This window comes from Anomaloglossus baeobatrachus, unplaced genomic scaffold, assembly GCF_048569485.1.
Source record: "Anomaloglossus baeobatrachus isolate aAnoBae1 unplaced genomic scaffold, aAnoBae1.hap1 Scaffold_263, whole genome shotgun sequence".
NCBI classification, from domain to species: domain Eukaryota; kingdom Metazoa; phylum Chordata; class Amphibia; order Anura; family Aromobatidae; genus Anomaloglossus; species Anomaloglossus baeobatrachus.
Genome location: NW_027442165.1, coordinates 261,199 through 288,045, shown reverse-complemented (window position 1 = coordinate 288,045; position 26,847 = coordinate 261,199). Strand labels below are relative to the sequence as shown.

Genomic DNA, 26,847 nt, shown 5'->3' with positions numbered 1-26,847 from the left:
CAGGGTGTGAGGGACATCACGGCCGGCTAGTTCGTCTTTAATACGACCAGAGAGACCCTCCCAAAAGGCCGCTGTTAAGGCCTCATTGTTCCAGCCCAGCTCCGAAGCGAGCGTGCGGAACTGGATGGCGTATTGGCCGACTGTTTGGGTCCCTTGGCGTAGCCGGAGGAGCGAAGAGGTCACTGCGGTAGTTCGTCCAGGCTCATCGAAGGTGCCCCTGAAGGCTCGCAGGAACTCCTGGATGTCGGTAATCATAGGATCCTCGTTTTCCCACAGGGGGTTAATCCAGGCCAGGGCTTCGCCTTCCAGGTGTGACATCAGGAACGCCACTTTGGCCTGGTCTGAGGCAAACAAGTGCGGGAGCAACTGGAAGTGCAGGGAGCACTGGTTCAGGAAACCGCGGCAGGACTTGGGATCCCCTGCATAGCGAGGCGGAGCAGCGAGGCGAAGTTGCGAGGTCGTGGAGGAAACTAGTTCGGACCTGGAGACTGGTTGCTGCGTGGACGAGACGGCAGTCTGCAGCGTATACAACCGGTGGTCCACGGACGTCATGAATTTCAGCATCCGGGTCAGGGTTTCACGCTGTTGTGCCAGCTCCTGGCGCAGCTCAGCCAGCTCTGATGTTTGCGCTCCAGCGGGATCCATGGCCTGATCAATCTGTCAGGACCGGGAGGACTGATGGGCCCAGGAGGTGGATCCACTGGACCGAGTATCCCACCGGGGGGCAGGGTACACGGCAGCCGGAGCACTGGCGTGGCCGGGACAGGTATAACCAGGTCAGCAGAAACACAAAGTTCTTCAGGACGGTAAGGAAAACAGGCACAGGTACCAGGGAGCAAAGACAAGAAGTCTACAGGACACGGCACCAGGGGGCCTGAGCACCTAGCACAAAAGACAAAGCTTCTAGACACGTTGATCAGGCAACGCCCCTATGGAAAGGCTGGTCTTATATATCCAGCACAGCCGTATGTCACATCCTGCTTCAGGTGTGCTGGGTCCATAAAACCAGGAGAGTGGGCGCGGCCTGGTCCTATACAGAGGCATGAGGCTAATACTCAGAGTCAGACTCATGAGACCAGGAGCAGGACACAGGAGAGCACGAGCGGGAGCGGCAACCATGACCGGTGGACACGTGGAGTGGATCAGTGGGTAAGGAGTGGTGCTGGGACACGGGGAGCGTGACAGATACATGGAGCTTGTGAGACCATGTTCACACTGGCCATAAGACAAAGAGAAACCAAGGAAAAAATTGTGAAAACATACCCTGGTGTAACTAAATAAAAAACATGCAGCTGTCAAAATCTGCATAGTGCGCACAGCATTTTTTTTTCCCATAGGTTTTGCTGGTGAATCACTGTAGAAATGTTATGAACATAACATGCAGCAAAACCGCAGGAAATCCGCGGCAAAAACCGGCAAGTGCGCACAGGGCCTTAACATTTCAGTTATTCACAACATGAAAAACGTTCATTCCCTGTGTGGCTTCTTCACATGTTTAACAAGATCTGATTTCTGAAAATTACATTTTCCACATTCAGAACATAAAAATGGTTTATTTTGTGTGATTTTTTTGATGGTAAACAAGACCTGATTTCCTAGTAAAACATTTACCACATTCTGGGCATGAAAATGGCTTCTCTCCTGTGTGAGATCTTAGATGCAAAACAAGTTTCGATTCCTCAATAAAACATTTCCCACATTCTGAACATGAAAATGGTTTCTCCCCTGTGTGAATTTTCTGATGTGTAACAAGATGTGATTTATGGATAAAACATTTCCCACATTCTGAACATGAATATGGCTTCTCCCCTGTATGAGATCTTTGATGCCTAACAAGTTGCCATTTCTGAATAAAACATTTTCCACACTCTGAACATGAAAATGGCTTCTCCCCTGTGTGAATTTTCTGATCTTTAACAAGGTCTGATTTCTGAATAAAACATTTCCCACACTCTGAACATGAAAATGGCTTCTCCCCTGTGTGAATTTTCTCATGTGTAACAAGATGTGATCTCTGAATAAAACATTTCCCACATTTTGAACATGAAAATGGCTTTTCCCCTGTGTGAGATCTTTGATGCAAAACAAGTTCTGATTTCTGAATAAAACATTTCCCACACTCTGAACATGAAAATGGCTTCTCCCCTGTGTGTTTTTTCTGATGTGTAACAAGATGTGATCTCTGAATAAAACATTTCCCACATTCTGAACATGAAAATGGCTTTTCCCCTTTGTGATTTTTCTGATGTGTAACAAGATGTGATTTATCGATAAAACATTTCCCACATTCTGAACATGAAAATGGCTTCTCCCCTGTGTGAATTTTCTGATGTCTAATAAGATTTGATATCTGAATAAAACATTTCCCACATTCTGAACATGAAAATGGCTTCTCTCCTGTGTGAATTTTCTGATGTCTAACAAGATGTGATATCTGAATAAAATATTTCCCACATTCTGAACATGAAAATGGCTTCTCTCCTGTATGAATTTTTTGATGTTTTAAGAGATCTGATTTCTGAATAAAACATTTCCCACATTTTGAACACAAATATGGCTTCTCCCCTGTATGAATTCTGTAATGTATAACAAGATCTGATTTCTGAGTAAAACATTTACTGCATTCTGAGCATGAAAATAGCTTCTCCCCAGTGTGAGTTTTTTGATGATCGGAATTTTGGACTTGTTTGAAAAGATCAGATGATAGTTCTTTCCTAGGAAGGACTGGAGGTATATCTAGGACACCAGCAGACTCTTCATATGTATCATGTGTGATACTTTGATCATCTGTTTTAAATTCTGAAGATATTAGAGGTCCAACTGAACTCCCGACACAGTCATCTGCTAAAAATAAAGCACAATGTTATTATTTAATGATATTACTTTGAAAGTACATTTTTTTTTTAAACCATAACAGCAGAAAATAAACTAGGGAAAAAAATATTCTGAATCTGTTTTCTAATTTTGAGATCTAAGAGTTACATCTTTGTTAATTCAGACCTTCCATTCCTGTATCCAAGATATCTCTCCAGTAATACCAGTTCTCTGAAATGTGCTACAATAAATAATCTGAGTGATTGTCAAAATGTGACTGCAGGATAACAAGGGACAGATGGCTCCTATACTGTTCCTCATGCTAGAAGACCCTAGGCTATCAATAACCTCTGGATTATCCCTGAAGGAGGAGATTCCAGAGACTTGTGCCTTGCTATTCTCCGGACCAGATCTAATATGTTATCCCCCGTAGGGAACGAAAGGGCTGGAGTATGATTGAAACACAGATTAAAACAGATGGGAAAATCAAAATTCAGACACACTACAAACTCACAGATATAAAGAGTGAGAGACTAAGGAGAAAAGCAAGAGCAGGAAGGCAGTAACAAAAAGACAGCAAAGGTTAATACCACAACTGCTCACAAAAATAATGCACAACAACAAACACCAAACACCAGTTAGTTTGTATCACAACACTTCACCACACCTGTCTAGGTAAACTATAGCTGGCATTAATGGCATATACAGTAAAGAAGCGAATAACACTGGCTCCCCTATAGCATGTGATCAAAGACATTAACAAGTAGCCCAGGAGAGAATGACCTTGCTAGATTAATTAGACTCAGTGTGTTGATCACAGACATCAAAAGAAGTTAACAGGCACAGTACCAGAATTTGTAGTTTCTACAGATCCTGATGCCGCCATGAGAGTTGACGATGCCTGCAAAAAATCTCTTTGTGACGTTGATCCACAATATAGACAATTTCAAAGAGATTTTTTTTTTAAGGGCGAAAATAAAATAGTTAAAGCCACATGTAATAAAAAAAAAGAGAATTTTGTTACTTACCGTAAATTCTTTTTCTTATAGTTCCGTCATGGGAGACCCAGACCACGGGTGTATAGCTACTGCCTCCGGAGGACACACAAAGTTACTGCACTCAAAACGTGTAGCTCCTCCCTCCTAGCATATACACCCCCTGCTAGCCAGTCCTAGCCAGTTTAGTGCAAAAGCTGAAGGAGGACATCCACCCACAAGAAGAGACAGAGTAAAAACCGGAAGAACCGGAACCTCTGTCTACAACAATAACAGCCGGTGAAGACACACGGAACAAGAAACCTGCCAACAGGCAATAGGGAGGGTGCTGGGTCTCCCATGACGGAACTATAAGACAAAGAATTTACGGTAAGTAACAAAATTCTCTTTTTCTTTATCGTTCCTATGGGAGACCCAGACCATGGGACGTTCAAAAGCAGTCCATGGGTGGGAATAAACAGACAACTGAGAAGCAGGCAAACCCAACTTCACAAATGGGCGACAGACGCCTGAAAGATGCGTCTGCCCAAACCCGCGTCTGCCAAAGCAAGAGCATGCCTTGGATAGAGCTTCGAAAAAGTATGCAGACTAATTCGAGCTGCAGTTTGACAGACCTACTGAGCCGTAGCCTGGCGTGAAAGCCCAAAAGGCACCGACAGGTCTGATCAAATGTGCTCTAATCCCCGGCGGGGAAGGCACTTGAGTACACTTGTAGGCCTCGGAAATGGCTGACCTAAGCCAACGAACCAGGGTCGGCTTAGATGCCGAGAGACCGCTACGCTGACTAGCAGTCAGTACTAGAGAGAGGTGCACCGCCTAATAACGGCGGTGCGAGACACATAGATCCGGGGCGCCCGCACCAGATCCAGGATATGCAACGCTTCCTCAAAGCGATGAACAGGAGCCGGACAAAAGGAAGGCAGGAAAATTGCCCCGGATAAGGTGGAAGCTGTAACCACCTTAGGGAAAAAAGTCCGGAGTCGGACGGAGACCACCTTGTCTTGATGCAAAAGACCAAAAAAAGGGGGTGACTCAGAGAAAGTGCCGCCAGGACTCCCTGGCGGGAAATTATAGCCACTAGAAAGACTACTTTCTGTGAAATATGAAACAAAGAAACCTCCCTAAGAGGCGCAAAGGGGGGTTTCCGGGAACCGGGAGGACCGGATTAAGGTCCTAGGGCTCCATAGGCCGCCGGAAAGGCGGAATGATGTGAGATGCGCCCTTAAAGGAGCGCACCGGAGCCAGCCGGACGATACGCCGCTGGCACATACTGACAGAGCCGAGACCTGTCCCTTAATGAGGGATAGTCCTAGCTGTAGACCGGACTGTGGAAGGGACAGGAGGGTCGGCAAGGCTAAAAAGGTCCAAGGACACTTTGGAGCTCGAGTCATAGCGGAGATGACTTCAGGAAGGATACCAGAAGTCGCCAAGATCCAGGACTCAATAGCTACGCCGTCAATCTGAGAATCCAGAATTCTGACGGAAAAAACGGACCTTTTGAGAAAAGGTCTGGACGGTCCGGAAGATGCCATGGCAACCTAACGGACAAAAGGAGCAGGTCAGGGTACCAAGCCTGCCTGGGTCAGTCTGGAGTAAGAGAATGACCCGACGGCCCCCTTTACTGATCTTGCGCAGGACTCTGGGCAAGAGGTAGAGACGAAGCTGGGATCAAACATGAGCCAGTGTGTCTACCGCAAAACCTGAGGATTGTGGACCACGGTTGGACAGCTGAAATAGTCTGCCTCGCAGTTTTGACATCTAGGATGTGGGCTGCGGATACGGTGGACTAGGAGTCCCTTGTCCACTGAAGAATGTTGAGGCGCCAAGATTGCCAGGCGGCTGAGTGTCCCGCCCTGGAAGTCGATGTAGGAAAACGCTGTCACGTTTTCCGACTGGACTCGAATGTGCCTAGCCGCCAACAGATGGTGAAGGCGTAGAGAGCTAGAAAAAGAGCTCTGATTTCCAGCCTATTGATCCAGAGGGCTGATGCGGACAGAGTCCAAGCGCCCTGCGCTCCACGGTGGAGATATACTGCTCCCAAGGCGGAAAGACCAGCACCCTGGTGAGGATCACCCGGGACGGGGCCAGGAAGGAGCGTCCCTGAGACAGAGTGGCCGAAACCACCACTGAAAACGAGCCCCTGGTCAGTGGCAAAGCCACCACCCCGTGGAAGGAGGGAGTTCGCGTGTACAGCGGAAAACATCCAGTCTCAGAGGACGCAGGAGAAACTGGGCAAGGAATCGCTTCCATTGACGCCACCGTCTGACCAGCACCAGTATTTGGTGTCTGATAGAACGACGTCGACCGCCAGCGGGGGGACTACTGATCGACTAAGAGCAGCTTCACAAGAGCCGACAGTCTCGAATTGCGTCCCTGAGAACCTCTGGTTCGAAGTCAGAGTGGACTTGAACAGAATGACAAGCCACCCGAATAGGTTAGAGTGGCGAGAGTAAGCGAAGTACTCTGCTAAGAGTCTGCACTGGATGAAGCCCCGAGAAGAAGGCCGTCCAGGGCAAACGATCACTGCCAATCCCTAGGGGTGCAGGACCTTAATCACAGCAGCCCCAATGAGAATACTCGAGGGGCCGTGGCTAACCCCAAGGGAAGAGCCACGAATTGGACCACTCCGATGGCAAAACGTAGTCAACGCTGGTGTGAAACTGCGATTGACCCCTGCCGAAAAGCATCTCTGATGCCGATGGCTGCTAGGGAATCTCCTTGGGTTCTTGATTGATCCGGTGAAAAAAACACACGGAACAAGACCGAGGCTCCATGTGAAAATGCCACACCTGACCATGCTGAAAAAGCTAAAGATCTAGGTCGGAAGGCACCGCCCTCTTCGGGGACTAGAAATAGATTTGAACAAAAATCTCAGAACCGTTCCCAGTCGAGAACCGGTACAATTACTCCATTGGCCTGCAAGAAATGCCACGGCCTGTGAGAAGGCGGCGGCCTTGGAGCCGGGAGGTGACAGAAAAAAATCTGTTTGGCGGGTGGACAGAAATCCATCCTGTAGCCATGGGAGATATGATCCCGCCCCCACTGAACGGAGACGTGGTAGAACCATACGTCGCCAAGTGGAGAGAGCCTGCCACCGACCAAGGAGGTGGTTGGCGTGGCTAGATAGCTCGGAGGAAGCTGACTCCGTGGTAGCATCTCCTGCGGTCTTTTGAAGACGCAGCTTCAAGCTATTTGGTTCTATGAACCAAGGCCGAGCTAGAGGACGATCAGATGGAGGAACGCCACCAAAACCTCAACTGATTCCTGTCCTGGACAGGTTCCCTGGTTTAGGTTTGTGGCAAGGAAGAACTCTCCCCGCCAAGAGCTTCCTGAATTTCATCCAGTTGGTTCCGAAGAGACTGGTCCCACCAAAGGGGAGCCCAGCAAGGAACCCCTATAGAGGCATCTGCTTTCCATTACCGAAGCCACAGGAGCCTGCGGATAGCGAGGAAAGTAGCCAAGACCACCGCTGTGCGGTGTCCAGCATGGCAGACCTGGCATAGGATGAAAAGACTGAAGTCTGGAAGGTCAGGCAACCGTTTTGGGCATAGAGTCCCTGTGAGGGAATGCATCTCCTCCAGACAAGCAGAGAAGGTACAAAAGAACCGCACTGCCGTAAAGCTGAGGAGAACGAAGCTGCTGCCGCCCCAATACCGACTTGGCCCAAGGACAACCGGGCGGACCGCAAAACCTTAAGTGAGGAGCTATCAGCCACTGACATAACGGTCCGGGCTGAGCCACCTGAGGTGACTGAGCCCACTTCTTGACCACCATTGGTGGACAGGGGAAACACAGTCCTCAGAATCACGCTTCATGGGAAGCGACTGTCAGAGCGGACCCTGGGCTTGCTCACAGGGGCCTGAAAACTGGAGTGGTTAAGGAACACACTTTGTGTTCTCCTAGGTAAGGTAACTCCGGCGGATTGGGGTCCAGTACAAAATTAATGTACCGTGGGAGCCCTACAGAGGTGCCGTCAGCCACTGATACAACTATCCGGGCTGAAAGTCTGGACACTGGAGGGGCCACGTTTGGCGAATGAGTACACTCCTTGACCACCTCTGATGGGAGGGGGAAACAGGCCGCAGAACCCCGCTTTGGGGTCTGCAGGACAGGCTGTGAGCTTGGACGCAGCAGGCTGAAAACTGGAGTGGTTAAAGAACACACTCCTCGTCCTGTTAAAGGTATACTGATGCCTTTCTGCCAGCGGGGAATACTCCCCTGATACGGGCGGATGGAGGTCCAGTACAAGTATAATGGACGCAATCCAATCATTCGGCTCTGCGTCATGTACGGACGGATCAATGTACATAAGTAGCGTCCGAGCCCCTGGTAGAGACATCCTCCTCGTCCAGTGAGTCAGCTCGAAATCGGAGCTGCGGGACGGGGAAGGACAGGGGACCCTGCGTCTCCCTGTCAGGAGGACGGGGTCTGAGCCCAGAAGGAGAGTCCTTTGTGAGCTTTATTGAGCGAGCTGAAGCAGAAAACGCCCTGAGAGGGGAGCTGCATGCTCAGCAGATGCCAGGACAGCCGACCCCTGGAAATAGGATTCCCTCAGGGGTCAGCCACCGAAACCGGAGCAGATGGAGGGGCCACTAATTAGCAATCATTCGGCTCTGCCTCCAAGCTGAGGGGCCACCATGGTTATGAGCTCGGTACAGCCGTACGAGACTACCTGCAGTGCATAATAAAAACAGCCTGCAGCCCTGCTCTGTGAGACATGCTGCAGAGGTGGGGGCTCTGTCAAGACTGGCCCCCAGCATATATAAACCGATAAAACAAGCAGCTGCACAACCGGAGGTTGTGGCTGCCAATCGTTTAAACAGACATGTCTGTGCCCCCTGGTCCCTCAGCCCAGGTCCCCACTTGTCACACTGTGGAATCTCTGTGCCCATGCAGGCACAGAGAACGCTGAGAACATGGCGACCGGAGCGAGGAGAGGGGGCGGGGCCTACTCTGAGAGCGGCAAAAGGATTCTGTCAGTGAGGTAGCCAGGGGAGGGAATCTTTCCTCAATGAGGAGTGTCCCTTCGCTTGTGCTGCACAGCCGCTGGGCGGAGCTACACTGCCTCTCTGCATGACTGACATGCAGAGACAGTGGAAACCGAAACTAGGCCCCAGGCGAAGCCGGGGCCTAGAGTAAAACATGCGGCCGACGTGCAGGCACCATCGGCGCGGTTCTCCAGTGAAAACTGGAGAACCGGCCGGAAATGTTAACACCAAACATAAAACACACTCCCCCAATAAATAAACATAAAGGACCCTTGGAAAGACCACTTTCAGTGGTAATAACGTCTCATATACTTAGCTTGTGAGACGCAGGTTGCCAGGGTCCTGGGGGGTGATAGCTCCGTCCAGCAGGGTCCTGCAAAAGGGCTGCGGATGGAGACCGGTCTCCTGCAAAGCAGTGAGAACCGGGTTGGCTCCGACTTCAAGCCAGAGCCCCAGCATGGGATGGTGAAGGAGCGCGGCATGAAAGGGATACAGCCCTGAAATCAACCTTAACAGCAGCCCCGCAGTGGGGTGTGAAGGGACATGCCGGGAGTCCAGACTGGACCCGCTTTTCTTCCAAATCTTTGTCCAAAAGGAAAAATCAAAAATCAAAATCAGAGAATGTATGTGTGTGTGATCCTCCTGAAACACAAAGCATGAAACTAGGACTAGGCTAGCAGGGGGTGTATATGCTAGGAGGGAGGAGCTACACGTTTTGAGTGTAGTAACTTTGTGTGTCCTCCGGAGGCAGTAGCTATACACCCGTGGTCTGGGTCTCCCATAGGAACGATAAAGAAATATTAACTCATATGTGACAATTCACCTGTATCCGCTCCATTCTGTAGTTCCTGCTGCTGCGTGACTGATCAGGGAGGAGTAGTGAAAAAACACATCTTATATCATCAATTTTTCTCGAACATTTATAGATTGTTGTAACTAATGTTATATTTTGAACATCCAAGGAGTACCAATACAGCAGCGATAGGGATCTTAGTAACCCTTCAATATCCCGTAATCGAGTCACAAGGTTGTCGACTGGAGTTGTGAGGTTGCTGTCAAAAATTGACAGCTAAGTTTAAAAGGCTAAGAGCCGCCTCTGTTAGAGACATATGCCGGATATCTAATAGGGATGTCTGGGACTGTAACGCTGATGGCCTATCCTTAGGCTTTGTAACCAAAGTAGGTAGCAGGATCTTGCGGACTGTGCAGATAAACATTAGGGCTCCAAATCATCAAGACAATACACTGAAAAATTACATCATGGACTGGAGTGAGAGTTCTGGCATAGGGAACTCCGCAGTTTTTGATGAAGTAGAGAAGCGGTGGCATCACACCCTTCTTCTGGCCAAGCAATGCCAATTTTGGCAAAGCTGGTTAAAACTAGCGTAAACACACACCAGCCTGTCTCCTCTTCAGCTTTAGACATGTGCAAGTAAGAGACCTTTGGTCACATGACGTGATGTTGAAAAGGTTCTTAAGGTAATCCTATAATCGGCAAATAAACACCGAGCCCTAGGAGAATAGGGGCGCTGTGTTATTGCTTAGTACTTTGCTCAACTCTTTCCCCCAAAGGCTGTCTTCTGTTCAGTTCTTTTAGACTCCTGCAATTAAGAGACCTTTGGTTACATCATGTCACATGACTTTGAAGTCATCAAAGGTCCTCAAACAATCAACCTTAAAATAGAACTGATTTGGTCACTAAGAGAATGGGTGGGGTTCCTGAGAAATGGTGCAGTTTGACTCCTCCCAATGCTGGCCCTGACTGTAACTAGGGTTTATATTTCAACCATTCTCCAAAAATCCCATAAAATCATGGTAGGTCTTATTTTTGGTGTAGGTCGTGTTTTCTGGGAAACAGAGTATTCATGAACCCTCTGCAGGTCTTTGAGTTGCCTTCATAACGACATAGAGAAGACACTAGAAACAAACAGCAGAAGAAGCAGAAGCAAAGAAAATACAGCTGAAAAAAAACAGAGCAGAAAGTCTAAAAATGTAAACACAAAATTAGTGCAGAAAGTACATGAGTAGATATCTCTTACTGGATAGAGCTGGAGGAAACACATCCTGAGGAACATCGGGGTCTTCTTGTTTACAGTCCTGTGGGAGAAGAGGACGGGGACATCTCTCTGGTGTTGTCCTCTTACTGGATAGAACTGGAGGAGACACATACAGGGACTGAATTCATTCCTTACATACAGATAATTATAGGCCGTGTGTATTTAGTCCTGTCTATTACCTGGTGATGTGAGGGGCTGGGGAACCTCCATCATGACGTCCTTGTACAGATCTTTGTGTCCTTCTAAATACTCCCACTCCTCCATGGAGAAATAGACGGTGACGTCCTGACACCTTATAGGAACCTGACACATACAATGATACCATCACCCCCGATCCCTTCATAGCGTTAATGTATAATGTCCCAGCATTCCCAGCAGTGTCACCTCTCCAGTCAGCAGCTCAATCATCTTGTAGGTGAGTTCTAGGATCTTCTGGTCATTGATGTCCTCATGTATTGGGGGGTGAGGTGGAGGCCCCGTGATTGGGCTCAGGGGTCTTCCCCATCCCTCAGACACAGGGGCCTGACAGCGCTCACTAGAGGTCTTCTTCACTACTGTGTAATCCTGGTTATGGAGAGACACAGTAATAAATCTCACTCCAGACATTTCCAGAGTCCTCACCTCTCCAGTTCTGTCCATCTGTTATTCCCATAGATAAGAATGATGTAATGTGACGTCATCAGAATCTCTCACCTCTCCAGTAAGCCGGAAGAGGATCTCTAGTGTGAGGTGTAATATCCTCTCCGCCATCTTGTCCCTGTCCATATCCATTCTTGATGGGTCAATCAGGAGAATTCTCTTATATAAAAGATCTCCACTGAAAGGATCCGATATTGTAGGGACCTGAATGGGGAGAAGAGGACGATGTAACATCATAAAGAATCCGGTGTAATAATACAATTACTGGAGATAACCGTTCACTAGATAGGGATGATTGCCGCGCTGCCATGAGGAGTCCAGACTAACTCTGCTGCCTTATTACAGTGAATGGATCTTTTGGGGGTTTCATCTGAATCATGTAATTTGAAGAATTACATGTAAACCTGTCATGCTAATAGGTTTAGGAGAAGGGACGTAGCCTCACTGCGCCCTGAACCAGGCTTACCAGGAGGGGCATGATTAAGTGCCTACCCAGTCATCACCAGAGCCTCTGAGGTTGGACTTTGCTGACAGTAGGCAACAGTTACCAATACAGGGCAGTCCCTGGTTGTTGTGCTCCACCAAGAGGCTGAGCAGTGTATCATGAGAAAGAGGGGGTGGGAACCACTGCCTCTAGGGAAGAAGAGGAAAGATAAACCCTGTCACTTACTCTGAGCAACCCTGAACTCCCCGATGTGCCAAGACAGGTTTTTTCCTCTTGTGCGGCAATCACGTGTCTATCCCTGTCTTACCCTAATCACAACCGTGTCTAGTGAGCAGGGCAGGAGGAACACTAGTCCTGCTTTATGATAATGACACAAAAGGAAAACGACAGACAAAAGGAAAAAGAAACTGTATTCCCCAACAACAAGTGGTAAAAAAGGGGGATGGAAAGAGAAATGAATAAAACGGGAGATGATCAATAGGAAGACACCAAAGAATACTTATAGTTTCATAGTTTTTAAGGTTGAAGGGAGACTCTAAGTCCATCTAGTTCAACCCGTAGCCTAACATGTTGATCCAGAGGAAGGCAAAAAAAACCCAATGTGTCAAATAAGCTCCAATGGGGAAAAAAATTCCTTCCTGACTCCACATCCGGCAATCAGACTAGTTCCCTGGATCAACACCCTGTCATAAAATCTAATATACATAACTGGTAATATTATATTTTTCAAGAAAGGCATCCAGGCTCTGATTAAATGTTAGTAGTGAATCACTCATTACAACATCATGCGGCAGAGAGCTCCATAGTCTCACTGCTCGTACAGTAAAGAATCCTCGTCTGTGATTATGATTAAACCTTCTTTCCTCAAGACGTAGCGGATGCTTCCGTGTTCCAGTCGCAGGCCTAGGTGTAAAGAGATCTTTGGAAAGGTCTCTGTACTGTCCCCTCATATGTTTATACATTGTGATTAGATCCCCTACTAAGCCTTTGTTTTTCCAAACTAAATAACCCCAAGTTTAATAACCTGTCTTGGTGTTGCAGCCCACCCATTCCTCTAATAATCTTGGTCTCTCTTCTATCTACCTGTAAGATTATGCTATTTATAACCCTCTATACTTTTGCTATCAAGAAAAGCATCCATTCCTCTCTTAAATTCATTCAGTGAGTTGGCCATCACCACTTCCTCAGGAAGAGAGTTCCAGAGCCTCACTGCTCTTACCGTGAAGAACCCTCTTCTATGCTGATGTAGGAATTTTCTTTCCTCCAATCGAAGAGAATGCCCCCTTGTTCTTGTCATAGTCCTTGGTACAAACAGATCATGGGAGAGATCTCTATATGGCCCTCTGATATATTTGTACATGTTTATTAGGTCTCCCCTAAGTCTTCTCTTTTCTAGAGTAAATAGACCTAATTTTGATAACCTTTCCGTGTATTATAATGCACCCACTCCATTTATTATTTTAGTAGCCCGCCTCTGAACCCTTTCAAGTTCAGTAATGTCTTTCTTGAGCACCGGCGCCCAAAATTGCACACAATACTCCAAGTGTGGTCTGACGATTGATTTGTACAGAGGGAGAATGATGTTTTCATCTCGTGCCCCCAGACCTCTTCTAATGCATCCCATCACCCTATTTGCTTTGGTGGCTGCTGCCTGACACTGGGCACTCCAATTTAGCTTCTTATTGACTAAGATGCCTAAGTCTTTTTCCATGTCTGATTTCCCCAGCAGTTTCCCATTTAGTAAGTAATCGTAGCATCTGTTTCTCCTTCCCATGTGCAGAACCTTACATTTATCTGTGTTAAACCTCATTTGCCATTTTTCAGCCCAATTCTCCAATTTACTCAAATCCATCTGTAGTTGCAAACTGTCCTCCTTTGTGTTAACTACCTTATATAGTTTTGTATCATCTGCAAATACTGATATTTTACTCTGTAAACCATCCACAAGATCATTAATAAATATATTAAATAGTAGGGGGCCCAATACAGACCACTGTGGCACCCCACTAGTAACCCTGGCTCAATCGGAATATGCGCCATTAATAACCACTCTTTGTTTTCTACCACTAAGCCAGCTACCTACCCATCTACACAAGCAGATCCAAGCAGCAATCTCCAGGATCAAATTCAAAACAATTTCTCTTTCCATGGCTCACACCTCCATGCCAGGACCATGGAAAAGCAAGTCATCACTGGCAACTACTGAGGTAAAGTGGTGAGAACTTATACCAGGGGAAGTGCAAAAAATCAGAACAGCTGAGACAACACAGGATGATAAGTCAAGAAAGACACATGGGTCTGCTTAACCCTAGCAGCGCCAGCACAAGGATAGTCTGCACAGCTAAATGGAAGGCAAATCAGATCCAACTAGTGCTGGCTTATGCTGTGACCTTCTGACCCATGGAATAGGGGCGACCTCTCTCTGTCCGATAACCTGGTGTCGAAACCCTGATGTAAGTGCTCAGTGTAGAGAACGGGCTAAATGTGATCCAAAAGTCACAGAGAGATGGAGAAGTCAGATCTATGATCAGCTCTAATCCTGCCATCTCCAACGCTCTCATTACACAAGTATATTCAATTGAAATACTATGTCCCAAGAATGACAAAGGTATTTTAGGAGTGATACCTTTATAGGCTAACCTATTAACCAGAAAGATTATATTAGCAAGTTTTCAGAGCACAGAGGCTCCTTCTTCCGGCAAATTACAAATTAATTACTGAGACTAAACACAACATTTAAATGAATGTTACAACAGGACATGGGAAAGATGATGCCTCCTAAAAGATAAGCCAAGGAAATCAAATTAAGTTTTTTCTTAGAAATGCAGATGAGTTGGAGGTGTCTGTTCAGATCACTTCTGAGGTTCTCCTGTTGGAGGTGTGAAGTGTGTCCATGTAGTGAGTCATAAAACCAGGTGTTAAATGGAGTCCTTTTGTTAAGGATCCAAACATCTTTATCAGTTTGAATTCCCAAATTTTTCTGTCTGTGTCATCTTTAAAATGACCTTTCAGTATTAGTACTTTTAAATCTGTCATACTGTGTCCCGGTCTGGAGAAATGTTTTCCCACTGGCGTGTCCAGTTCATCTTTTATTGTGTGCCTGTGTAGATTCATCCTTGTTTGTAGTTTTTGTTTAGTTTCCCCAATATACATTCCTCCAGGGCACTTTGTGCACTGTATCATGTATACCACATTGGAGGACGTACATGAAAAGAGGTCCATGATCTTGTAGTTCTGATTAGTGTTGGCTATGTGGACCGTATTTGTTGGTAAAATATGGGTACAGGTCTTGCATTTCTTACCATTACAGGGGAATGTGCCCGTCTCTGATGGTGATGAGAGGACACTTCTAACAAGGAGATTCCTTAAGTTAGGGGGCTGTTTGTAGGAGAGAAGTTGTAATTCTGGGAATATTACTTTCAGTCTATGGTCCCTGTGGAATATGGGTTGAAGATCAGCACCAATTTTCCTTAGGATGCTCATGTGGGGATTATATGTGACCACAAGCAGTACCCTATTGTTATCCTCCCTCGGTTTGTAATCCAGGAGGCTGCTTCTTGGATCCTTGTAGCTCTGTGGATCTGTTCATCTATTACCAGTGGATGGTATCCTTGTTGTAGGAATGTATTTCTCAGGAATAGCAGATGTAGTTTTCTGTCCTCACTGTCTGAGCAGATCCGGATGTACCTCAGAGCCTGACTGTAGATGATGGATTTTTTTTATGTGTCTTGGATGAAAGCTGTTCCATCTCAGATATGCCGGACGTCCTGTAGGTTTATGATAAACTGACGTTTGTATGGTATTGTCTTTGATGTATATGGTTGTATCCAGAAAATGTATTTGGGACTTTGAGAAGTTGAGGGTGAGTTTGATTGTTGGGTGGAATTTGTTGAAGTTGTTGTGGAAGGTAATCAGATCATCTTTTGAGCCTGTCCAGGTTATTATTAGATCATCAATGTAGCGGAAATATGCTAGAGGTTTAATAGCACAAGATTCCAAGAATTCCTCCTCTAGTTTATCCATAAACAGGTTAGCATATTGTGGTGACATTTTGCTTCCCATAGCGCTGCCCATACACTGTTGGTATATATTATCTCCAAAGGAGAAATAGTTGTGGTGGAGCACAAACCTGATGAATTGCAGAGCTGGTTCCGTGGCCAGATTGTTTTTTGGAGGAAATATTTGCATGCAGCAATTCCATCTTCATGTGGGATGTTAGAGTAAAGAGACTCTACATCCATGGTGGCTAATATTGTATCCTCTGGAAGTGGACCCAAGGCTGACAATTTGCAGAGAATGTCTGTGGTATCCTGGATGTAACTAGGTGTGCTTCTCACCACGGGTTTCAGAGTGTTCTCCACCCAGCCTGAGATATTCTCAGTTAATGTCCCAATACCAGAGATGATGGGTCTCCCTGGATTACCTTCTTTATGTATTTTGGGTAACATGTAGAAGGTACCTGTTTGGGGATTGTCTGGTATTAGATCCAGTAGAGAGGATGACATAGAGCCAAACTCATTGATAATATCGGTTAGTTCCTTTGTGTATTTTTTGGTGGCATCTTCCTGGAGCGGAGTGTAGTATTTTTTATCCAAGTGTTGTCTGTGTGCTTCCTGGATGTAGTCCGTCATATTCATAATTACTACGGCTCCTCCTTTGTCTGCTGGTTTAATAATGATATTTTTGTTAGATTTTAACGATTTTATGGCTTTTCTTTCCTTCTTGTTAATATTGTGTGGTACTTTGTGGTTTGTCCAAAATTTCAGATTTTACTTTTTTACGGAAACAGTCTATGTAGTGGTCCAGAGTTTGGTTTTGCCCAGGTTGTGGAGTCTAGTTTGTCCTCTTCTTCTTTTTTGATAAGTCTTTCACATTGACTTGTGATGTAATATCTGTGTGGTCATGGAAGAATTCTTTTAGCCGTAATTTGCGGAAGAATTCTTCAACATCACTACAAAACCGAGCCGTGTCAAGTTGCTTAGTGGGACAGAATGTTAGTCCCTTTGATAGAACATTCATTTCTACCGTGCTTGGCTCATAATGTGAAAGGTTCACAACAGAGGACAATGTATTTAAATTATTCTGGAACTTGGGCTTACCTTCAGCTACATTGAGACCTGCTTTCTTCCGGAGTCTGATGAGTTTCTTTTTCTTGTTGATAATCAGGCTGTATTGTAATTTGTTGTAAAAATCCTGTAATGTGTCCTTAATTAGATGTGATCCAGGTCCTTGTATTCTGTCCTTTAAAGCATCTATGTTGTTTTGGATGGTTCTCTTTTTGTTGTAGAAAAATCCAATGAGGTGATTCCGCAGTCTCTCAGATGATCTGTAGCAGAGTTTCTGTGAAAAATGCGTATTGTAGGTGAAATGAGTTGGGTTCCTTATTGTGAGGCCTTTAGGGATCGAGTTTTCTTTTTTGTATTTGGATAGAAAGAAGATGTCGCTGTTCAGTTGTGCCAGATTCTTCAGTAGGTTTTTCAGATCCATATGTGTTCGGTACAATGGGGTATCTTCCATTCTTACAATGTGCAATACAGGGTAATATTGTGGTACCGTGTTAGGATTTCAATTGATTTTTCTGGCTATGTCCCAAGAATGACAAAAGTATTTTAGGAGTGATACCTTTATAGGCTAACCAGAAAAATCATATTAGCAAGCTTTCAGAGCAAAGGCTCCTTCTTCAGGCAATTACAAATGAATTACTGAGACCAAACACAACATTTAAATGAATGTTACAACAGGACATGGGAAAGATGATGCCTCCTAAATGTTGTGTTTAGTCTCAATAATTAATTTGTAATTTGCCTGAAGAAGGAGCCTTTGTGCTCTGAAAGCTTGCTAATATAATTTTTCTGGTTAGCCTATAAAGGTATCACTCCTAAAATACTTTTGTCATTTTTGGGACATAGTATTTCAATTGATTTTTCTGGCTAACACGGTACCACAATATTACCCTGTATTGCACATTATTACACAAGTATAAAACATACAATACTGGTGGATAAAACAAGACTGAGCACAAGACCTTCACAGCCGTCTACACATCATAGGGAGATTTCATGGCCCCTTCTCTCCATCTACCTGATGATCCTGAGGAACATCGGGGTCTTCTTGGCTACAGTCCTGTGGGAGAAGAGGACAGGGACATCTCTCTGGTGTTGTCCTCTTACTGGATAGAACTGGAGGAGACACATACAGGGACTGAATTCATTCCTTACATACAGATAATTAGAGGCAGTGTGTATTTAGTCCTGTCTATTACCTGGTGATGTGAGGGGCTGGGGAACCTCCATCATGACGTCCTTGTACAGATCTTTGTGTCCTTCTAAATACTCCCACTCCTCCATGGAGAAATAGACGGTGACGTCCTGACACCTTATAGGAACCTGACACATACAAAGATACCGTCACCCCCGATCCCTTCATAGCGTTACTGTATAATGTCCCAGCATTCCCAGCAGTGTCACCTCTCCAGTCAGCAGCTCAATCATCTTGTAGGTGAGTTCTAGGATCTTCTGGTCATTGATGTCCTCATGTATCGGGGGGTGAGGTGGAGGCCCCGTGATTGGGCTCAGGGGTCTTCCCCATCCCTCAGACACAGGGGCCTGACAGCGCTCAGTAGAGGTCTTCTTCACTACTGTGTAGTCCTGGTTATGGAGAGACACAGTAATAAATCTCACTACAGACATTTCCAGAGTCCTCACCTCTCCAGTTCTGTCCATCTGTTATTCCCATAGATAAGAATGATGTAATGTGACGTCATCAGAATCTCTCACCTCTCCAGTAAGCCGGAAGAGGATCTCTAGGGTGAGGTGTAATATCCTCTCCACCATCTTGTCCCTGTCCATATCCATCCTTCACGGGGCAATCAGGAGAATTCTCTTCTATAGAAGATCTCCACTGAGAGGATCCGATATTGTAGGGACCTGAATGGGGAGAAGATGACGATGTAACATCATAAAGAATCCGCTGTAATAATACAATTACTGGAGATAATAAGGGGAAACATAAGATGAGAACATTCTGGGGAAACATTGTACTGTGTGGGGGCAGAGAGGGGCCGAGGACCAAGAGGGCAAAAAGGGGCCGAGGACCGAGGGGGCAAAAAGGGGCCGAGGACCGAGGGGGCAAAAAGGGGCCGAGGACCGAGAGGATGGAAAGGGGCCGAGGACCGAGAGGGTGGAAAGGGGCCGAGGGAAGAAAGGGGCCGAGGGCCGAAAGGGGCCGAGGACCGAAAGGGGCCGAGGATCGAGGGCGGAAAGGGGCCGAGGATCGAGGGAAGAAAGGGGCCGAGGACTGAGGGCAGAAAGAGGCCGAGGACCGAGGGCAGACGGGTTTCTTCACTTCCGGCCTCTCATAGTTGGGGTGTTTGTATCTATCAGAGGAAAAGGAACAAAAAAATTACGATTCATAGAAATCAGCGACAGAAAAACATCATAAAGTCTCAGAGCTGAAGGGGTTAATGCCGCCTGCCCCAGTAATGGGGAATCTCCACACACCTCCACCTGCAGAGCCGCACACTAGATATATGGCTGCTCTGTGCTTACAGGACCTGTGATGATGTCACATGGAGGGGAGGAGTCAGGGGGTCACATGATCAGCTCCTCAGTGTATGCAGTAGTGATGGGAAATCTAGTTCATTTTGGTGATTAGTTCACTGAAAAGATTAGTTCAAAAGATTAGTTCATTTAGTTCAGTATTTCTCTCCTGTGAGGAGCTGACAGGAAATGCATCATGTGACCTGTGAACTAAATGAACTATATGAGCTGCTGAACTGAATGTTGTATTGAGAATGAATCAGGACAGTCTAGTTCAGTCTGATGCATCTCACTGAGCACAGCAGCCCCCTGTGGTAGTGTAGAGTACTGACTCATAATGAATGTGTATGATGGAGCCCAGCAGCGCCCCCTGTGGTAGTGTAGAGTACTGACTCATAATGAATGTGTATGAGGGAGCCCAGCAGCGCCCCCTGTGGTAGTGTAGAGTACTGACTCATAATGAATGTGTATGAGGGAGCCCAGCAGCGCCCCCTGTGGTAGTGTAGAGTACTGACTCATAATGAATGTGTATGAGGGAGCCCAGCAGCGCCCCCTGTGGTAGTGTAGAGTACTGACTCATAATGAATGTGTATGAGGGAGCCCAGCAGCGCCCCCTGTGGTAGTGTAGAGTACTGACTCATAATGAATGTGTATGAGGGAGCCCAGCAGCGCCCCCTGTGGTAGTGTAGAGTACTGACTCATAATGAATGTGTATGAGGGAGCCCAGCAGCGCCCCCTGTGGTAGTGTAGAGTACTGACTCATAATGAATGTGTATGAGGGAGCCCAGCAGCGCCCCCTGTGGTAGTGTAGAGTACTGACTCATAATGAATGTGTATGAGGGAGCCCAGCAGCGCCCCCTGTGGTAGTGTAGAGTACTGACTCATAATGAATGTGTATGAGGGAGCCCAGCAGCGCCCCCTGTGGTAGTGTAGAGTACTGACTCATAATGAATGTGTATGAGGGAGCCCAGCAGCGCCCCCTGTGGTAGTGTAGAGTACTGACTCATAATGAATGTGTATGAGGGAGCCCAGCAGCGCCCCCTGTGGTAGTGTAGAGTACTGACTCATAATGAATGTGTATGAGGGAGCCCAGCAGCGCCCCCTGTGGTAGTGTAGAGTACTGACTCATAATGAATGTGTATGAGGGAGCCCAGCAGCGCCCCCTGTGGTAGTGTAGAGTACTGACTCATAATGAATGTGTATGAGGGAGCCCAGCAGCGCCCCCTGTGGTAGTGTAGAGTACTGACTCATAATGAATGTGTATGAGGGAGCCCAGCAGCGCCCCCTGTGGTAGTGTAGAGTACTGACTCATAATGAATGTGTATGAGGGAGCTGAGAAGCAGTTCAGCAGCCACCATTTTCAGAACACAACATGAGCCAGTGGTAAAGATTTTAGCAAGACTGATCTAGGCTACAGGAGGCTGCTTCTCTACAAGAGGCTGATCTTATCACACAGACAGGTGAGGGGCATGAAACACAGAGAAACACTCTCTCTCATACACACATATGAGCTGTGTCTGTCTACTGTGCAATTTCAGTTTTTATTATTATTATTATTATTATTATTATTATTATTATTCTATTTGTATTTTATGTGTGGTCTAGTGTTTTACTACCTCCTTTTCCAGCATCAGGAGCTATAAAGAGCCAGTGTGAGAGCAGGAGCCTCCTGGAGCTGTAGAGGATCACTGTCTCCTCACACTGCTGTTTAGTTCAAAAGATTAGTTCATTTAGTGCAGTATTTCTCTGGAGGAGCTGACAGGAAATGCATCATGTGACCTGTGAACTAAATGAACTATATGAGCTGCTGAACTAAATGTTCTATTGAGAATGAATCAGGACAGCCTAGTTCAGTCTGATGCATCTCACTGAGCCCAGAAACACACACAGAAACACGCTCTCTCATACACACATATGAGCAGTGTCTTGTCTACTCTGCAATTTCAGTTTTTATTATTACTAGTTGTATTTGATGTGTGGTCTAGTGTTTTACTACCTCCTTTTCCAGCATCAGGAGTTATAAAGAGCCAGTGTGAGAGCAGGAGCCTCCTGGAGCTGTAGAGGATCACTCTGTCTCCTCCCACTTTCTGTTTAGTTCATAATGAACTAATCTCTGTCAGGATGGTGAACTAGTTCACTCTGAGGAGTAGTTCATTTTGAACTACTCACTCACGAACTACCCATCACTAGTATGCAGGACTCTGCTGTGCTGGGTGTCATGGCGCTGGATGAGGGGAAGTTTATGTGTGGGGTCAGGAGGGGTTTACAGTGTGGATGTAGCGGAACCGTGTGTGTACGAGGTGTACGGAGCAGAGCCGTGTATCTATGAGGTGTACGGAGCAGAGCCGTGTGTGTACGAGGTGTACGGAGCAGAGCCGTGTATCTATGAGGTGTACGGAGCGGAGCCGTGTGTGTACGAGGTGTACAGAGTGGAGCCGTGTGTGTACGAGGTGTACGGAGCAGAGCCGTGTATCTAGGAGGTGTACGGAGCGGAGCCGTGTGTGTACGAGGTGTACGGAGCGGAGCCGTGTGTGTACGAGGTGTACGGAGCAGAGCCGTGTGTGTACGGAGCAGAGCCGCGTGTGTACAAGGTGTACGGAGCGGAGCCGTGTGTGTGTATGAGGTGTACGGAGCGGAGCCGTGTGTGTGTACGAGGTGTGCGGAGCGGAGCCGTGTGTGTACGAGGTGTACGGAGCGGAGCCGTATGTGTACGAGGTGTATGGAGGGGAGCAGTGTGTGTACGAGGTGTATGGAGCGGAGCCGTGTGTGTACGAGGTGTACAGAGCAGAGCCGTGTGTGTACGACCAGAACTATTTACCCCGGCCACAGTAAGCGAGGGTCCCTGAGCTTGTGAGGGGCAGTAAAGTCTGAGGGGGCCGGGAAGTGCATAGATTACACACAATATCATAGTGTGACACAAGAGCAGAGTTTGGAGTTTTCCTTACAAGTTTCCCATTGTTTTTTGCTTTAATCTGTACTGTTCATCCCCATTAATAGAGTCTCCATGGACAATGCTACCAGGTGTGTGTCTTGTCAGATGTATGCCTGCCTTGAGCAGCTGTTGGAGGGTGAATATGTCTGCTCTCGATGTCAGCGTGTTACATATTTGGAAGCCCAGGTAACGGATCTAAATATGCAGCTCACAACACTCAGGGGCATTGCAAACCTGGAGAGGAGTTTAGAGCTCACTGAGCGGCTCTGGCTGGGGCCAGTGCTATGGAGGAGGGTGGAGGAGGGGAAGGTCAGGACCCAGAGGTAGGTAGCTGGGTAACAGAAGAAGAGGTGGGGGAAAAGTGTCAGGGAGCCTGGTCCTGATCTGGCACAACCTAGTAAATATGCCTGTGTGGCTGATATTAGGAATGCAGGCCCATGGCTAGGATCACTACAGCAGGACGTTGCTCCTAGCAACCAAGAAAATGGCTGCTGTAGGAAGGAGGGAAATAGGAGTGCAGCAAAGGCCCGACAGATGTTGGTGGTAGGGGACTCTATAATTAGGCGGACAGACAGGGTCATCTGTCTCCAAGACCATGAATGACAAACAGTGTGTTGTCTGCCGGGTGCTTGCGTTCAGTATATTGCAGATCTGATGGACTGATCGGTGTGTGGGACTGGGGAAAACCCAGCAGTCATGGTGCACATTGGTACTAATGACAAAGTTAGAGGCAGGTGGAAGGTCCTTAAAAATGATTACAGGGAACTAGGAGAGAAGCTGAAGTCCAGGACCTCCAAGGTGGTGTTTTCAGAAATACTACCGGTGCCACGAGCGTCACTAGAAAGACAGCGGGAGCTTAGGGAGATAAATACGTTTCTTATAAATTGGTGCAGGAAGGAAGGGTTCGGGTTCATAGAGAACTGGGACGACTTCTCAGTCAGTTACAGGCTCTACGGTAGGGACGAACTGCACCTCAATGGGGAGGAAGCAGCTGTGCTGGGGGAGAAAATGGTCAGATGGATGGAGGAGCTTTAAAACTAGGGTTCTGAGGGGAAGGAGGGTAGTGGAGCAAATAAGGGGATAGATAGAGCAGATAGAGATAGTGAGACTGTAGGGTTCAATGAAGGTTTGGGGAGGCTTGGACATGCAAGGAAAGTAGGCAGTCTAGGAGTAATGAATGTGTTAATAGTATTAAATGTTTACTGGCAAATGCAAGAAGTCTTGCAAACAAAATTAATGAATTGGAGACTCTTATGTCAATCATGGATTATGATGTGGTGGGCATTATGGAAACCGAATGAGAGCCATGACTGGCTGACAAACGTAGAGGGTTATACTACATTTATGAAGGACAGGAAAGACAAAAAGGGTGGAGGGGTGTGTATATTTATACAATTTAACCTAAGACCTGTGCTGAATGACAACATTGGGGGGACTTCAACAATGTAGGGTCAGTATGGGTAAATGTACTGTCACGCTTCCCGGTCCCCGTGCCCCGCTCTCCGGGTCCCGTGCCCCGCTCTCTGGGTCCCGACGGCGTCCCCTGCTCACCGCTCCGGTCTCTGGCCCTCTCCTCCACGGCCTTCCTGCTTCCTCTCCCTCGCCTGCGTCCTCCATACGTCCTGTTCCCCGCTCCCTGCGCTCCTCTGCGACGCTGGATACTCTGCCAGGCACCCCTGCGTCCTCTGCACCGCTTCCTGCCCTGGCGTCTGGCACACGGGCCTCGCGCCTGCGCATTAGGGCGTGCGCGCGGTCATTGACCCTTTCTTAAAGGGCCAGCGTCCAGAAACAGGATATTGCATATGCAGGTACAGGGTATAAGAGGGTTATCAATCCAGGTGGGCGGGGCCTGTTCTACGTGTTTAGTAAGCTAGGAGTTCAGGTCCCCCTATTGCTTTGTCCAGTACTAACCCCTGTCTGTCTCGCAGAGCCTGTCTTGCCACGCCAGTCGGTCCTGACCACGTCTGCTCCAGTTCTCCTGTCAGTGACTGTCGGCTGATATTCCACCACCTCTTCAATTCCGCCAGTCTCCGGTCCCTGGCTCCGTTTGGTGACCTGCCTTCTCGCTCAGTTGGTTCCGGATTCCGCCTGACCCTACAACTCGGCCTCGGACCCTGAGTCTCGTCACCCGGACTACCGTCTAGAACGCTGTGTTCCCAGGGACATCTACTTCCAGCTCTCTATACGGACTGTCCTGCTACCAGGAGTGCTTCGGCTGCCGTGCATCAAAGCCCTCTGGCAGGGTAACCTGCCTGGCTGCCTCACCAGAGGAATCCGGTGTGCGGTCCAGTGTTTCCACCACCCGGACCTAACATGTACATGGGGAGGGGAATAATGGAAAAATGCTAATTGGCGTTTGCTATAAGCCTTCTAACATGCCTGAACAGGTAGCAAGTGAAATGCTGGAACAAATTGAAAAGGCAGCTAATAATAATTATAATAATCGGGTCCTTATTATGTGGGATGTCAATTATCCAGACATTCAGTGGAACACAGAATCTGGTTGTGCTGAAAGTTGTAAGTTATTATCTACAATTCAAGACAATTTCCTCTCTCAGATGGTAGATGATCCAATCAGGGGAGATAATTTGCTAGATCTGGTCCTGTCAAATGCACCAGATATAATTACAGATCTACAGGTGTAAGAGCGCTTGGGCACCAGCGATCATAATATGGTAAGCTTCAGGCTGGACTCACACTAGCGTATGGCATACGATGCAAGAGCATCGGATGCGATATGCTAATGACCCTCGGCTCAGGCGAGTGTCATGCGACTGTGACCTGATCTTGCAATCGGGTCACAGCTGTGAAGCAGAGGGCGGGCGCTGTGGAGGAGAGAGAGGGGTTAATCCCCCCATCTCCTTCATTGTCAGCCTGTGCGTATATCGCACTGCACTGGGATAACATCCGAGTGCAGTCCGATGTTTCTCTTGGACCCATTGACTTGAATGGGTGCGAGTGTACGGCTCTCGAGGAAAATCGCAGCGTGTTGCCGCTTTTCTCGCATCCAGAATCTGAATGTGAGAAACACTGACCAACTGCTCTCCCTCATTGATTAACTTTGGTCAGAGTGCAATGCGAGATTTTCTCGCATTGCACTCGTCCATTTTTCACGCTCGTGTGAGCGTGCGCTCAAAGTAATATTCAATAGAACATTTGAAAGGAGAAATTGTAAAACCTGGAATTTTATGAAAGCTGACTTCAACAAATTAAAGGAAAATCTTAATTGTGTAGTTTGGGACAATGTTGTGCTAACTGGGGATTACCGAACATATATGGGGTAAGTTTAAGGATATGCTCCTAGAGTCTTGTAAAAAAAGTATACCTTCTGGTAATAAAATGTCCAGGAATAAAAAGAAACCACTATGGTTAAATAAGTATATTATACAAAGTATAACAAAAAACAAATGGCGTTCAAAATCTTGAAGGCTGAGAACACAGATATAGCATTTCAGGAGTATAAGGATCTCAACAGAAATGTAAAAAAAGAAATAAAGCAAGCAAAATTAGCTACTGAAACAAAAATCGCCAAGGACATTAAAATAAATCCCAAATTTTTTTATAAATACATTAATGCCAAAAGGAAAACAAAGGATAGCATTGGTACCTTAAAATATAATACAAGTTAATTATAGAGGACAAAGAAAAGACTTAGATATTAAACAGTCACTTTTCATCCGTGTTCACCAAGGAACAGATTGTTCCAGGGATCAGTCAACAAGTCAAAAATCAAAGTTCACCAGTTGATATAACTAATTTAACACAAGAAGAAGTACTCCTACGTCTGAGTAAATTAAACATTGACAAATCCCCAGGACCAGATGGCATTCATCAAAGAATATTGAGGGAATTGAGCTCCGTGATCAACAGACCACTGTATCGCATCTTTTTAGACCCACATGTAACAGGGTTGGTGTATCCGGATTGGAGGATTGCTGATGTGGTCCCGATATTTAAAAGAGGTAAGAGGGTAGATCCAGGCAACTACCGTCCAGTAAGCCTGACATCAGTAGTATGCAAAGTTTTTGAGGGCATTTTAAGGGATGACATGCAAAAATATATTGCAGAAAATAATATAATAACTGACAGACAGCATGGATTCATGAAAGATAAGTCATGTCTAACTAACATGTTGAGGTTCTATGAGGAGGTAAGTGCAAATCTGAATATTGGTAATGCAGCTGATGTGATTTATTTGGATTTTGCAAAGGCATTTGATAACTGTACCACATAATAGCATTATACTGAAGCTCCAGAAGCAGGGACTAGGGGAAACTATATGCAAATGGTTAAGGAATTGACTAAAAGATAGGAAACAAGTATTAGTCATAAATGGTATATTGTTGTGAATACATTTGAATTGGATTCCAGTTTGGGTCTCCCTCTTGTGGTCAGTGCTGGTAGTGCAGTTGACTTGCTGAATTGGAAACAGACAGCTG

General features: G+C 46.6%; 1 protein-coding gene across 1 annotated transcript; it reads right to left on the bottom strand.

The window, feature by feature from the left end:
- Window positions 1-1,267: 1,267 nt before the first annotated feature.
- LOC142264202 (uncharacterized) lies at window positions 1,268-18,333 on the bottom strand. The gene is made up of 7 exons (XM_075332245.1): window positions 18,201-18,333; window positions 18,020-18,117; window positions 11,548-11,697; window positions 11,239-11,418; window positions 10,837-10,972; window positions 9,621-9,659; window positions 1,268-2,841 (listed from the first exon to the last, which is right to left on the bottom strand). Exons 1-7 carry the CDS (start codon window positions 18,331-18,333, stop codon window positions 1,553-1,555), a joined length of 2,025 nt encoding a protein of 674 aa, XP_075188360.1. The 3' UTR covers window positions 1,268-1,552.
- Between the last annotated feature and the right edge of the window lie 8,514 nt (window positions 18,334-26,847).